General features: G+C 53.8%; 3 protein-coding genes across 3 annotated transcripts in view; 1 reads left to right on the forward strand and 2 right to left on the reverse strand.

Annotated features, from left to right (window-relative positions):
- Positions 1 to 2: 2 nt before the first annotated feature.
- Positions 3 to 8,742, forward strand: KLHL21 (kelch like family member 21; the record flags this gene model as incomplete). Its single annotated transcript, XM_009274207.2, has 4 exons — positions 3 to 234; positions 1,667 to 2,072; positions 5,058 to 5,130; positions 5,515 to 8,742. Coding segments are annotated over 4 exons (1,005 nt in total), but the record flags the coding sequence as incomplete, so codon positions are not given.
- Positions 8,743 to 9,068: 326 nt separating this feature from the next.
- Positions 9,069 to 12,805, reverse strand: ZBTB48 (zinc finger and BTB domain containing 48). The gene is made up of 8 exons (XM_019470748.1): positions 12,698 to 12,805; positions 12,190 to 12,282; positions 11,742 to 11,828; positions 11,187 to 11,341; positions 10,492 to 10,628; positions 9,907 to 10,071; positions 9,687 to 9,775; positions 9,069 to 9,589 (listed from the first exon to the last, which is right to left on the reverse strand). Exons 1-8 carry the CDS (start codon positions 12,713 to 12,715, stop codon positions 9,293 to 9,295), a joined length of 1,041 nt encoding a protein of 346 aa, XP_019326293.1. The 5' UTR covers positions 12,716 to 12,805; the 3' UTR covers positions 9,069 to 9,292.
- A 333-nt stretch (positions 12,806 to 13,138) lies between these two features.
- TAS1R1 (taste 1 receptor member 1) overlaps positions 13,139 to 13,387 on the reverse strand; it is a 2,334-nt gene continuing 2,085 nt past the window's right edge. The window contains exon 2 of the mRNA XM_019470708.1: positions 13,139 to 13,326. Within this exon, the coding sequence (XP_019326253.1) occupies positions 13,139 to 13,326 (188 nt within the window). The remainder of the gene's footprint in view (positions 13,327 to 13,387) is intronic.

Below are 13,387 nucleotides of genomic sequence, written 5' to 3' on the forward strand. Positions count from 1 at the left end.
CCCGCCTCGACCGCCACGACCGGGGGCCCTGTGCCCGCATGCGCCCCCGGCCCTCCACTGGCCTGGCTGAGATCCTCGTCCTCGTCGGCGGCTGCGACCGCGACTGCGATGAGCTCGTCACTGTCGACTGCTACAACCCGCGCACCGGCCACTGGCGCTACCTGGCCGAGTTCCCTGAGCACCTGGGTGGGGGCTACAGCGTTGCCGCACTGGGCAATGACATCTATGTCACCGGTAAGGGGTGTGGGGTACAAAAGAACCAGTGTTGAGATTTCCATTGAAAATATGTGGGTTCTAGCAGCGAGACTTGGCTTTTCTCGGGGTAGCAGAGAGTTTGAAACTCTGCTCAGGCTCAGTATGACTGCAGCCTGAAGACAGGCATAGGGATTCCTGGAGTCAGTGCTGGATTTAGCAGCTGGTCTCAATCTGGGAAGTATTTTGTCATGACTAATGCTCCTGAGCACGTGGGCAGAAGTCAGAGACCTTGTACCGGTAGAACTTTCTAACTGCTCACTCTGGGGGACAGGAGTGACTTGAGAGGGTTTTGAATTTCTGTCTGTGAAGAAGGTGTTTGGGTTCGGAGCCCTGTGAATCACAAGCCAAGCACGTGCTCGAGGCAGAGGCGTGTCAGAAAGCCCCGGGTTCCTCAGCCAGCCAGCGCCTATGAGTCACGGTACCTTCCCCAGCACGAATCCTGCCTCCTCTCAGTCCGCTGGGGCTATAATTACTTCTGTCAAGGTGACATGGATGTGTAAATTTGGCTGTTAATCTGCATGTAGATGCCTCCTTTGAACTACATCCCTGTAGCTGGAGTGGCAGCCCTGTGGTGGCTGTAACAAACCAGGGCCTGGGAAAGCAGGTGCTGCAGAACAGCTTGCTCTGGGTGTGCAGGACGCTCTGACAAAGATTTGAAGGTCAGGTCAAACGCAGGTGAACAGAAAACGGTTCATTCTCTAGTCACGAGCAGAAAACAAGGCTCTGCTTTAAGGGCAGAGTTGTAAAAATGATGGACTACCACACAGCTCATTTGTATGGATGCCCTTATGTCCTGTGGAAGCTTTCCGGAGCAATCCCAGGCAGGTCTGGGGGCACTGATACTGCCGAGAGCCCCGTGCTTCGGTGAGGCGGCTGCTGCTGGCGGGGATCTTCGGTCGTTCCGCTTAGTGTCAGCGTCGTAGCGCAGGCAGCAGGGAGAGTTGGAGGGTTTCCATGCTGCCGGCGGTAATGCTGCCTTGGCAGCTAGGCACTGGTGAGTTTTAGTCTCCGCTATGTCACAGCAGCTTCTGGATAGCGATGGAGCAGGGGTTGCAAAATGGGAGAGAAAATGGTTATTTGGAAGGGTGGAGGCAGTCAAACCTGGGAGACTTGTTTTGAGTTGTGGCTGAGTACAGACTAGGAATGAAATGGGAGAAATCCTTCCTGGCTTGCTGGGAAAGTGCAAAACATCCATTAAAATCCTCTCAGTGCACGCTACTGTGGTCCCTCAGTACTGAAATATTTTCATAACGTACGGCCCCGGGAAGCGAGAAGTGAGTGTGTGTATTAAGAAGGTGTAGCTGGAAGACATAACAAAGATCCCGGTCCCGAGCCAAGCCCTCTCCTCCATTACTCTATAGTACTTCCCTTTGCGAAACCACACTTTGAAATGTGGCGTGCTGTGCTGCAGGAGGATCGGATGGGTCGAGGCTGTACGACTGCGTCTGGAGGTACAATTCCAGTGTGAACGAGTGGACGGAGGTGTCCCCCATGCTGAAAGCCAGAGAATACCACAGCTCCACGGTCCTGGACGGGCTGCTGTACGTGATCGCCTCCGACAGCACGGAGCGCTACGACCACTCGGTGGACAGCTGGGAGGCTCTGCAGCCCATGCTGTACCCCATGGACAACTGCTCCACCACCTCATGCCGTGGCAAGCTGTTCGCCATAGGCTCCCTGGCTGGCAAAGAGTCCATGGTTATGCAGTGCTACGACCCCGACAGCGACCTCTGGTCCCTCGTGAACTGCGGCCACCTGCCTCCCTGGTCATTCGCCCCAAAGACCGTCACTCTCAACGGCCTCATGTACTTCATCAGGTGAGTAGCGGGAACGATAACCTCCCTCCCCAAGTCCCCATGAGGCAAGCCCAGGGTTTTCCTGGGAAGGCATGCGGATTTTGCGGGCGGTCGTAGGAGAGCACGGCGTTGGGAAAGCACGGCGTTGGGAAAGCACGGCGTTGGGAAAGCACGGCAGTGCTTCCTCTGACGGTGCAGGTGGGTCTGTAAACTGCCACTGCTCCCTCTACTGAGCGGGTGGTTCCGTAAACTGCCACACCTCTTTCCTTTACTGCTGTTGTAGTTAGACCTCAAAGAACTACGCTTAAAATTGGGTACAAATATCTGAATCTAAACTCACGAGCTGGGGAATAGCCCGGTATAAATCTGGCTGAAGTCAGCAGCGCTGCTTGGAATTAGACTTCTCGGTTTTCTTGGCTTCTGGTTCAACCCCCCTTGTTGCTATAAATAAGCGAGTCAGCTCCAAGAAAACGTTAAACTGTAGCGCAGGAGAGGACATCCTCCATCTCAGCAGAGATAAGAGGACTGAAGATGAAATGATTGGTCACTATTTTTAAGCGCCTTTCCAAACTGGGACTTAATTACCCATCTGAAGCTGTCCTGGTGGTGCAAATACTTCAGTTATCCGCTTAATTAAAAATAAACTGAAAGGCATGCTAGCGCTGAAGCATTTCATCTTGTTGTGTTGACTTTGAGCAAACATAGACTTCTGTGATGGCCTCCAGACACTTTTCTTTTTTTAATTTCCTCTTGGCTTTGCATAAAGCAGAAACCTCTGATATGATTCATTTGGGTTCAGCTGAGTGTCTCGGTTCCTGGAAGTTGTTTGCAGATAGCAGTTTGAGTCACCTGGTTTTCAGTAAATACTGGCAGGGGTGTTCTAGCTGATCAGCTACTTGTCACAAGCCGATTCTATAGGTTTTTCTTTTTCTTACCCATTTTAAAATACTGATGATTGACACTTCAGGATTTCTGATCACTTATGCATCTGCAGGAGTTAATGAGATTATCGGGCTGAGGTTTTTCTCCCCTCGTTTCACGTGCTGCACGTGGACTGCTGCTCTGTATAAAGCTGTAAGATAATCTTTGGAGGACAGAGGAATAGGTTACGAATAAAAGTCACAAACTCATTTTTTGGTTAGTTTTAATAGCTCAGACTAAAGCTTCTGAGTGACGATCCCCTCTAGTGGGACTAGTTTTATAACTATAAATACAGCATAGCAGCGAGGCTTAGGTCTTCAGCTGCATCCTTTTTAGAGCTAACCCCAAGATGGGAGAGGAGGTCCTGGCCTGACTGTCACCAGTGCCTGGAACTGCCTTTGCCCCTCGTTTCCCTTCTAGTCCATCGGGGGTTCCAGCTTCATACTTGGAAGTATTTGACTCACCTGCTGCCGTTAGTTACGGGAAGCGTTATGAACAGCAGCAGTTCTTCCAGCTACAAATGGCTTGGCAGCAGCGTTTAAGTCCCAGGCGCTGCGTCCCGAGGCAGGTACCAGCTCTTGGTTCTGAGCAGTTCTGAGGAAGAAACGTTGGTCTTAGTGCAGCTCCGTGGGGCTTGGAGCGCTCTCTTACATGTGCCCGCGTTAAAGATGTTTTGTTCAGGTGAATATCAGTTCAGTTCCAGGTACATCACAAAAGTAACTCAAACTAAAGAAACTGGTTTTAGAGTGTGTATCGTATGGGTACTTTAGGAATGCTTGTCCAGAGCGTAACCAGAAAGTCCCACGGCACGCACCTCGGCTTCGCCGCAGGCTTAGCGGACAGATTTCTGATGTAACGGTTTGCTGAACAGACATTGCTGTTGTAGGTGAGATTTCTCATTTATTTTCACTCCCTCCCCTGCTCAGATTCATGTCAGCAATCGATAGCGATACCTTGTCACCCGCACAATGCATGGCAATGTGCGATGTCACGATAGATACAAAGACAGTAAAATATTCCTTGCAGCCTTTTGAATCAGTCTGTAACAGGACTGTCTTGGAGTGACTGACAGCACTTCTCTGGCTGCCCTGACCTTGTCCTCTTCTCATTCTTGTGTCAGCGGCGCACGTTTCTGCATTGCAAACGTCCCTCACCTGTCACTGTCGCCCTCCTGTCTCGTGAGTGGAGCGGGTGAGAGAAGCCTTGGGGGATTACGCTGCCCCCGCCAGCTCTTCTCTCTCAGTCTTCCAGCCCATCTAAATTTGGTGTTGGCAAAAAACTCTAGCAGTAGGGATGCCGTTACTTTGAGGGGCATGGAGGTTTAAGCTTCTCCAGAACAGCAGTAATTTTTCTTCCAGACCCTGAAGCACTTGGCACCAAAGCTAGATTGGTCTGTGAAATGCAGACTTGCAGAAGGTTAGTCTGTGAACACACCAGCTGTAAAGAAAAAAGACTAGATCTGAGAAAGCCCTTGGGATTGCACAGCGATTTCTGACCCAGCAGTGGTGTAGCTGCACGCTGAACTCCGAGCGGGGCTCACAGTCCGGAGCAGCTCGCCCGGCCATGTCAGGTGGAGGGACCAACTTAGGGAGGTGGAAAACCGTGCGTGCTGTCAGCTTGCTCTGTCTCCGGTCGTCTTGTCTGCCTTCCCTCCTAGGCAGCGTCCTAAAACTCAGCGTACACCAGGAAGTATAGAGCATGTTGCTTTGCCTGTAGAGAAGCTCAGAAGGGGCATTTGGGCTCTTTGGATGTAGGTCACTGGCACCGAGAATGAGAAGCACTCCTGCACTAATATGTGATACGTGCGCAATGTCTGCGCCAGCCTGCTGCATGTGTAGGGGTGCAGCAGAGAGGTCCAGGCGTTTTCCGGGGTTGAACATCACTGCTGGTGCAGGAGAAGCCCACGCCGGAGGCTGGGGTGAGCATCGAGACCTGTGCCTTCATACAGGAACCCTTCGGTCTCTGATACATGTAGTGGGATCAGAGCAGAAGGGCTCACGACGGTGTTTCAGGCTGTTGAACTGGGGGCTTCACAAGGCGGGAGGTTTTTAGAATGCAGAAGAGTAATTTTGTTATCTCCCACAGAGACGACTCGGCTGAAGTGGATGTTTACAATCCAGCAAAGAATGAATGGGATAAAATCCCTGCCATGCTTCAGGTAGGACACTTACTGACCTACTGGATGCCTTTCAGTGTTAAAAATTGGCTTAATTTACCTTTGGAACAAGGTGCTCTTTAGATTATAACCCCTTGCACACGGAGTGCATTTAAGTGTATCGCAGTCACCTGGAAGAAAAAATCCTGGACTGTGATTGCATAGCTGGGCGGTCAGCCCAGCACGCAAGAGCTGGGCAAAGCTAGAAAACTCTGTCTCCTCCCGGTGTTTGGGCAGCGCTGGTTCAGAGCCAGAGTCAGCAGCTGGTGGGCGCTGAGCACTGTCCAAGCGAGCAGTTGCAGGACGGTACCCGCCACCTTTATCGTCTACCTAACTGGGCAAAACCCTCCTTTCTAATTGTTGTGTATAATTATTTTTAAATTGTAGGTTCACGTTGGGGGGAGCGTGGCCGTGCTTGGTGGGAAGCTCTACGTCTCTGGTGGCTACGATAACACGTTTGAACTTTCGGACGTCCTGGAAGCCTACGACCCCGAGACGCGAATGTGGAGCGTGGTAGGCCGACTCCCCGAGCCCATCTTCTGGCACGGCAGCGTCAGCATATTCCGGCAGTTCATGCCGGAAACCACACAGGAGGATGACGGCATCACACTGGACAACACCATCAACTTGAACAGGCAGCACCAAAACCTTCACAACCAGAACCTTAATGAGCTTCGTTAGCAGGGGAAAGCGCTGTCCACCTGGCTCGATGCAAGTTCATTATCCAGAACCCGTGTTGCTTTGAGAGAAAGCAGAGGCAAACGGGTGCTTGGAAACAAAAACGTACTGATCATAGAGGGAGTGAAAACTGAATGTTTGGTGTGCTGTTGCGGAACCGCAGCCGGCAGACAGCGAGGCCTCCGCTGCGGCATCCCTCGGCCCTTCTCTGGGGTGGGAGAAGGCGCTGCCCTGCCCGCAGAGGAGACCCGAGAAGTGAACTCTGAGGAAAGCAATCGCATTGAACGACACCGCAGCATCACAGCTTACGGCTTTTGGTCAAACGCCTTTCACTGGGAGCTCCGTCACCATAACGCTTCATTTGCCACCAAACTCCTGTCTTCAGTTTCTTTTTCGGGAGGGGTCTGTCTGGTAGGACGGTGGTCTGGACCCCCGCCTCTATTCTGTGCCTCGGAGGCAGACAGACCTCCTGTGCACATCTTCCTCTGCGTGGTTAGAGGGGGAAGGGCCTTCCTACGAGAGCTGGAGGTCTGTTAGGGGTGAGAGGTTAATTTGAGAACATGGCCCTTCCTGCCCTGTCGCTGTGGTCCTCGGTTCCCGTTCGTGCCCTCAGAAGGAACAGACATCCTGCAGCAGGGATCTCACCGAGGCTGGGTTATGAAGCTTTACCTTGCCCTTTGTCTGAACTTTGGTTCTTCCTGTATTTTGGTGGGGTTTTTTTAAGTTGCAGCATTTAAACTTTTGCAGGTATTTGTTTTCCAACCCTTCCTAGCAGAGCACTTTTTCCTTCTAAGAAGAAATGCCCTTATTTATCTTTTAATTGCATTCTCACAACTAGGTGGTTTTCATTTCTGATCATCCCAGCTGCGCCCCGCTTTAAGGGGAAGGGGAGAAGCGAGTACCCCTCTTAGCTGGCCCAAGGAGCGACTCCTGGGGCTGGCCGCTGCTGCCCTCAGGGAGGAGCCGTTCTCCCTTCCCAGTTTGACAGGGCTTGTTGATAGCGGGGCTGAACTAGGCAGAAAAAGCTGCTTCTTGTGGCAAGGGCTGTTTGCTGTTGGTTCTCCTGTGCTGAGCCCTCGGCTGGCACGCTGGGCTGGGCAGATCGGCCCTGTGCAGTGAGGGCGAGTTTTTATTTCTTCACCGTTTTAAAGGAGCCAAGTCGACATTGTACTATTTTAGAGAAAAAAAAAAAACCAAACCTTGCTTGGAAAGGTGAGCGCAGCTTCCTCAGGAGATTCGCCGCAGGCTTGCGGAATTGCTGGTGGTGTTTAGATACCTTGATGCAGAACTGCTTTTAAATGCATCACCTTGTGCGAAGGAACCCACCGGACCTTTGGAGGGGTCTCGTGCCTGTCGCACCTCTGGTTTGCAGGAGCTCTCGGGATTTGGGCAATTGGAAAATGCCGCTGAGGTGTTTTGGTGAAGGTGTAGGAGTTAGTCGGAGTGTTGTGGATTGAAAGGTAGTTGTTTTAGGGTTTTTTTTCTTGTTTTTGTTTGGGGTTTGCTGGCTTTTTTGGCCTGTGTAAGATTTGCCTTTATACTCACCCAAGCGACCTAGCTAGCTTGGGCTGTGTTTCCTCTATCTACCTTAGCTGAAGAGAAGCTGCGTGCAGTTTACTCGTGGAATGTTTCTTGAACAAGCAAATAGCTAAAACTGCGGTACGGCTCACCGAGAACAAGCATCGCGCCTTCGAGAAAACTGTAAAGCATGACAACGGCTGGTGTTGGCTGGATGCATTCGTTTTTTCCATCTTTTGTTTTTAACCAATAGGAGAAAAATTTGAATTTAAACTTAATTCAGAGATGGAAAGCCCGTATACTTGATTGCACGCCTTCTGGCTTGCCCTTGGATTGAGCAGTGTCAGAGACTCATCTCCACATCAGCGTCTTCACAGCTTTAAAAAGATCTGTCTTGCCTTGAATGCTATTTTATGCCACGCTCCTCAGCTGTGGAACTTTGGAAAGCCGCTCATGAAATCTGGGCGGTTCTCCACACCTGAAACTTTGACAGTGCCTTGAAACCGCTGCGCACCGGCGGAGGATCCCAGAGGGGCCTTGCCCAGCTGCGGCAGCCTCTCGGTTTAAAACCTTCCCCGGTGCTGCTGCGGGCCCCCCCTTTGGCAGAGGATCCGGGCAGGGGGGATGTGTGGGGGCTCGCGATTTGGGGCGGCTCCTTTGTCTCTGGGAGTAATGGCCACGTCCCACCACACTGACCCGCGAGGCCAAAGCAGCCTGTCCCCACTGTGCCGTGTCGTGCCTGGGGAGAGACGGTGTGCGCCACACAGCTGAACTCACATTGCAGACCGAAGTATTTATGCTGATCTATAAATAGTACGTGCACTCTGTCTCATACTGTAGTGCTCGCTGCTGGACCTGCCACCCCCAAACTCCCCAACCGGCTGAACAGTTACGGATCTGTATTTATTTTTTGTAAAATTCATTGTGTCTGAATCTTTGAGTACAGTTTAAATCCCATCCTTTGAAACAAAGGCATTTTACATTTACAGATAATGTATTTTTATTCTCATAGTTTGTTTTTAAATTTACTTGCAGCAGTCAAGTTAAATAAAACATGTTACATAAATCTCTCTGTCGTCTTTGAGGGGAAGATTACTGGAGTTAGTTTTTACTGTGATATTTCTCATTCTAGGCCTCAGGTACGTTTAAACGGGAGCCTTTCTGCCTTCTCGGTGAGTACAAGAGGGAAAGGGGAGAGAGCACAGCTGCGATTTCGGGGCACGTGGGTATGCTCGGTGATCTTCCCCCCACCCTGGGAATACTCAGGAAACGGTTCTCAATGTCACGGCAACCCTGGATCATGTTATTTCAGACAAATATAAATCCCTGCACCTGAAAACAGGAGCTTAGAGCGTTGTCCAGCTCCTTGAGATAATGTGTTTCAAGCTAAGTAACAGCTAAATTACCTCAATGGTGAGAAGATACAGGTCATGCCCCGCCTTTAATGTTGTAAAGAAACAGCAGTTAGCAGAAGCTTGACAAAACGAAGTAGAAATAAGGCACAAATTTAACGGCAGAGACAATCCTTTCGGCAAGCTTTTAAGGAAAGGGGCAGAGCTGCACTCTCTTCAGGAAGGTAAGCTTTAATCGTGAGCTTTCAGACTCAAAGGCAGAACCGCCAGCGCAAGGTGAGAGCGCTGGAGGAAAGGGCAGGCGAGCGCCAGCCGTCCCTCCAGCTGCAAAGGAGAGCTCGTTAAAAAGCAATTCACAGTATTACACACACGGAGTCGTCAGTCACATCCTGCCTTGTACAGCATATGTACGTTTATTTAAGTAGCCATTCTGAGTAGCTTCGCATTTGTTTCTTCATTTGAGACCCGATTGTAACTTCATTTCCCTGCAACCTGGGGTGGGAGCTTTGTGGGGAAGGGGCGGATGTGCAACTCGAAAAGAACAAGCGTGGCAGAGAGTGGCTCCAGCCTAACGCTTTATTGTGTTTTGGTAGGAAGGATGCGCGCAGGCGGTCGCGCTATGTTTCACAGTCTTCGGGAATCGTCGTCGTTATAATTAGTGATTCCTCGATCACATCCGCCGTAGAGAAGTTCTCATTTGAGCAGAGTCTCTGCACGGGGATCTCCTTGGGCAGGGAGCCGCGGGACAGGGACTCCACGATCACCTCAGCCGAGCCCACCTCCAGCTCCGGGGGCGGCTGCAGCGCCACCACCACAGCCTTCTCGTCCTCGATGATCAGGTTCCGCAGCTTCCGCTGCCGGGGGTTGTAGTTCTCCACCCGGTTGTGAATCTCCATGTGGCGCCTCAAGTGAGCCTGCAAAAGGAAGAGGCACGATGAGGGGCCCGGTGAGGGCCGGCTCCCCCGGTGCAGCACGCTCCGCGGGGGTCCCCGGAGCTGGCGAAGGCCTCACCTGCCGTGTGAACTTGTAGCCGCACTCGGTGCACTCAAACTTCCTCACGCCCTTGTGCCGGCGGACGTGGACACGCAGCTGTTCAACAGCTGAGAAGGGAAGCGAGAGCCCGTTGGCGGCAGCACCCTGTTGTACACGCTCGCAGCGATGCTAACCCGCACCACGGAACGGAGGGCAGTTTCTAAAGAGCCATGCGAAAGCTCGACACCCCGGCCGTTACCTTTGAACGTTTTCCCGCAGATCTGGCAGAAGTGGGGCCTCCCCTCCTGGTGCCGGCTGGCGATGTGCCTCAGCAGGGGCCCCTTCTCCGTGAAGCGCTGATCGCAGAACTCGCAGCTGAAGGGGCGCTCCCCAGTGTGGGTCCGGTTGTGCTTGTCCAGGCTCGCTGTCGTTCGCAGGGGGAGAGGGGAGAGCCGCGGGTCAACGGCGCGGCGCGTGCCCCCCATCCCGGGGCTCAGGTACGAGCCACGCCGCAGCGGAGACCGCACACACGCGGTGCAGTCGGTCTGTGCCAGGCTGGTTAGGAAGGCTTAGAAGCAGTACAAGCAGCAGCCCGCTGGTCCAGGCTAACCGTTACTGGGGAAAACTCATCAATTTCTTCCTCTTTTGTGCCGCGAGGGTAATAGAGATAACAGGAACGTGCCTTCCTTGGCGTTAGCACACGCTCACAAGAGCGTGGCTTTGCTCCCTGGGGGAAGCGGGCAGGAGAAGGCGGGTTTCACAGCACGGCTGCTTTCTGGAGGTCCTGGATGCCGGAGCGCGGTGCTCAGCACTACCAGCCCCAGTCGCGCGCCCGGGGGGATACCTTGCGTCCTGAAGGTCTTGCCGCAGAGGTGGCACTGGAAGGGCTTCTCGCCGGTGTGCGTGCGCAGGTGCATGTTGAGGTTGGCTTTCTGCGTGAAGGCGTGGTGGCAGAACTCGCAAACGTAGGGCCGCTCGTTCCTGCGGGCAGGGGAGATGTTACCTTCGCCTCTGCCTTTGCCAGCTTCAGCCCCTCAGGTTAGCTGCTGCTCCTTGCCCGAAGTTCTTGTAATTAAATCCTGTTTCAACCCATCTCAAGCTGAAGTATTTTGGAGGCCCACAAATGCTATTCTGCAGCCACAGGCTCCCGAGCTGGAGCCTCCCGCCCCCTGGGTGTTATAACCAGCCCAGGGAACAGAACGCTAAGGATGAGCGTGGCGAGCTGCCGCATGCTTGCCACTTCAAGACCATGAATTAGCTAGGCTGATGAGCTTCGCTCATCACCTGCGTTACTACGGTCACACACTCAGAGGAAGTGCCGACAGTCTGCACTTCCTTTGGAAGAGAGAAGAACAGAATGCCGGTTGGCCCCTCATCGGATTTCTGGCAGAAGTTTCAGCCCAGCACCTCCGGGAAAGGGGGTGCTTGCTGCCCTCCAGCCAACTGCTGTCTCCAGCACCACCCAGCCGGGCCCACCAGGGAGGAAGCGCAGCCAGGAGAGCCAGAGTGACGGACGGGAGGACATGGGTCATGTCATACCTGTGCTTGGCCTTGATGTGCATCTGCAGGCCGTTGCGACTCGAGGCCCTGTGTCCGCACTCCTCGCAGACAAACAGCTTCTCTCCCCGATGCTTGAAGGCCTCGTGCAGGCGCAGCTCTGTCCGAGACAGAAAGCACTTGGAGCAGGTCGAGCACTGCAAGGCCACAGGAGAGTGCGGGGTTAGGCAGCTCGCCCGGGCACGGTTCGCAGCGTACGCCCGCAACAGACCCGCTCACCACCCAAGACCCGTCCCTCCGCCTGCCGCTGCTGCTTTGGGGCCCTCCCTGCAGCCGGCTGCGGCAGCACCCCCAGTTCCAAGATGCCTGATGAGGTGAGACAGCCTGACAAAAGCAAAATGCTGGTCAGTACTTGGGTCTATCAGCCAAGAAAATGACGAGGGCTGCTCCTGTACCCAAAAAACCTGTTTCCAGCAGCTCTGTAACTCCCCGCCTCACTAAACAGAGCAAGACAGGACAACAGGTGCCATTCTCTGGGCCAGGCCTGAGCGCAGGATAATTCCCTCTCAGAACCCCACTGCCGCCCGTTCCCCTTACCGCGTGGGGCTTTGGTGCGCCGTGCAGCTTTATCATGTGGCTCTGCAGGTCCTTCTTCTGCATGAACTGCTGGGCGCAGGAGGAGCACTGGAAGACAGGAGAGGAGGGTCAGCTTCCAGCCGCCCCCCAAACAGCAATTTCGGTGCAAGGAGAGGACCGGCAGTGCACCGGCGCACCGGGCAGGGGAGTGCCGTTCTGATGCGGAACATGAATCCCTGGTAAGGCCGCAGAAAGCGCCTGGCTTTGGTGCCTCCCTGAAGCACATTCTGGTTCAGAGATGGGGAATGACCCTCAGCGGGCCGCCACAGGCCGGGGAAGGGAGCCGGTGTGCTCAGCTCCCCTGACGGGCTGGGCCAGGCTGCCCTGAAACAGAAAGGCTCGCCCCCTCTTCTTTTGTGCCAGTGTCTAGCAGCCATTTGTAGGGACATCGAAGGCAGGCACTGCTGACCTTGTAGGGCATCTCCCCCGTGTGCGACACCATATGCAGCCGCAGCTCCATTCGCCTCTTGAACACCTCCTGGCAGACTGAACACGTGAAAACCTGCAAGAGACGGGGGAGGCATCGGCTTCTGCAGAACCAAGAGTCCGACATGAAGTCTGCAGCTCAGGCCAGCGCTTGGCACTCGGGCGCTGGGACCTGGTTATGACGTTTAACCCGCACCCGCAGCGATCTGGATCTCTTATGGTACAAAGAGTATCCTCGTGTGCTTGAAAAAGAACAGACAAAATGAGAGCTGTCTGGTAAATCAGACAAAAGCTGCTTGCCGTCCTCATCAAGAGAGGGACTCGGGGTGGGGGCGGTCCCGGCTGCGGTACACACGCCGCGCAGTGGTGATGAGGGGTTTTTGTTTGGTAGCTGAGCGTGACCTGGACTGTGGCTGGAAAAAGGCTCTAATCCTGCTCCCACAAAACAGCACACGCTTTCCAGACCGCCGGTGGCAGCTTCCCGGGCATACCTGCTCAGATCGGTTCATGCAATTTCTGGCTTCATGTTCCAGGAGATTCTCTTTCCTAAAATAACATTTGCCGCATTTGGAACATTCAAATGGCTTTTCTCCAGTGTGTTTCCTAGGGGGAATACAAACGGAGAGCATCTGTCACTGCCAGTCTGACCGCAGAGATGCATGAACAGGCCCGGCGAGGACACTGGGAGGGAACTGGGAAGGGAGAGGGAAGGACCAGGCAGCTTTTACACACCCTCCCAGTGCCAATATTCACAGTTGCCCAAAAGCCGCCTTTTATGCCAGCTTTGCTGATCCTGTCAGAGCGCAGTCAAGCTGTTGGTGCCCGCTGCGCGCCGCGAAGCCTCAGTTTTGCAGGGCTAAGGTTCGTCCCTTGCAAGTGAGCGAAGCTGGAGCTCGTGCCCTCTCTGCAGGCACCCACTTTGCTCTCGGTTATCAACCCTGAAGCTCCTCGCAGCGCCCGGCCGTGCCGGTGCGCTCCCCACAGCCCAGGCAAATGCCCCCGCAGCCCGGGCTGATTTTGAAAGCCCAGAAGGACGGTTTGCTATCGTCCACCTGCAGCTGGTGCATCCCCTGAAAGAGCCCCTCAGTGCCTTCCTTCTGAGCCGGGCTGGCTCCTACCCCTGAGAGCGGAAGCCCTGGACAGTCCTTGTGGGTTTCGGAGACGTATAAACCCCCCCCCCC

This window comes from Aptenodytes forsteri, unplaced genomic scaffold (genome assembly GCF_000699145.1).
Source record: "Aptenodytes forsteri isolate BGI_AS27 unplaced genomic scaffold, ASM69914v1 Scaffold16, whole genome shotgun sequence".
NCBI lineage: Eukaryota > Metazoa > Chordata > Aves > Sphenisciformes > Spheniscidae > Aptenodytes > Aptenodytes forsteri.

Coding starts and splice junctions, on each gene's coding strand:
- ZBTB48 (XM_019470748.1), bottom strand. Junction 10,629..11,186: donor CACATCAAGGCCAAGCACAG/GTATGACATGAC, acceptor CCCTGCCCGCAG/GAACGAGCGGCCCTACGTTT. Junction 9,776..9,906: donor CTGCGGGAAAACGTTCAAAG/GTAACGGCCGGG, acceptor TTCCCTTCTCAG/CTGTTGAACAGCTGCGTGTC.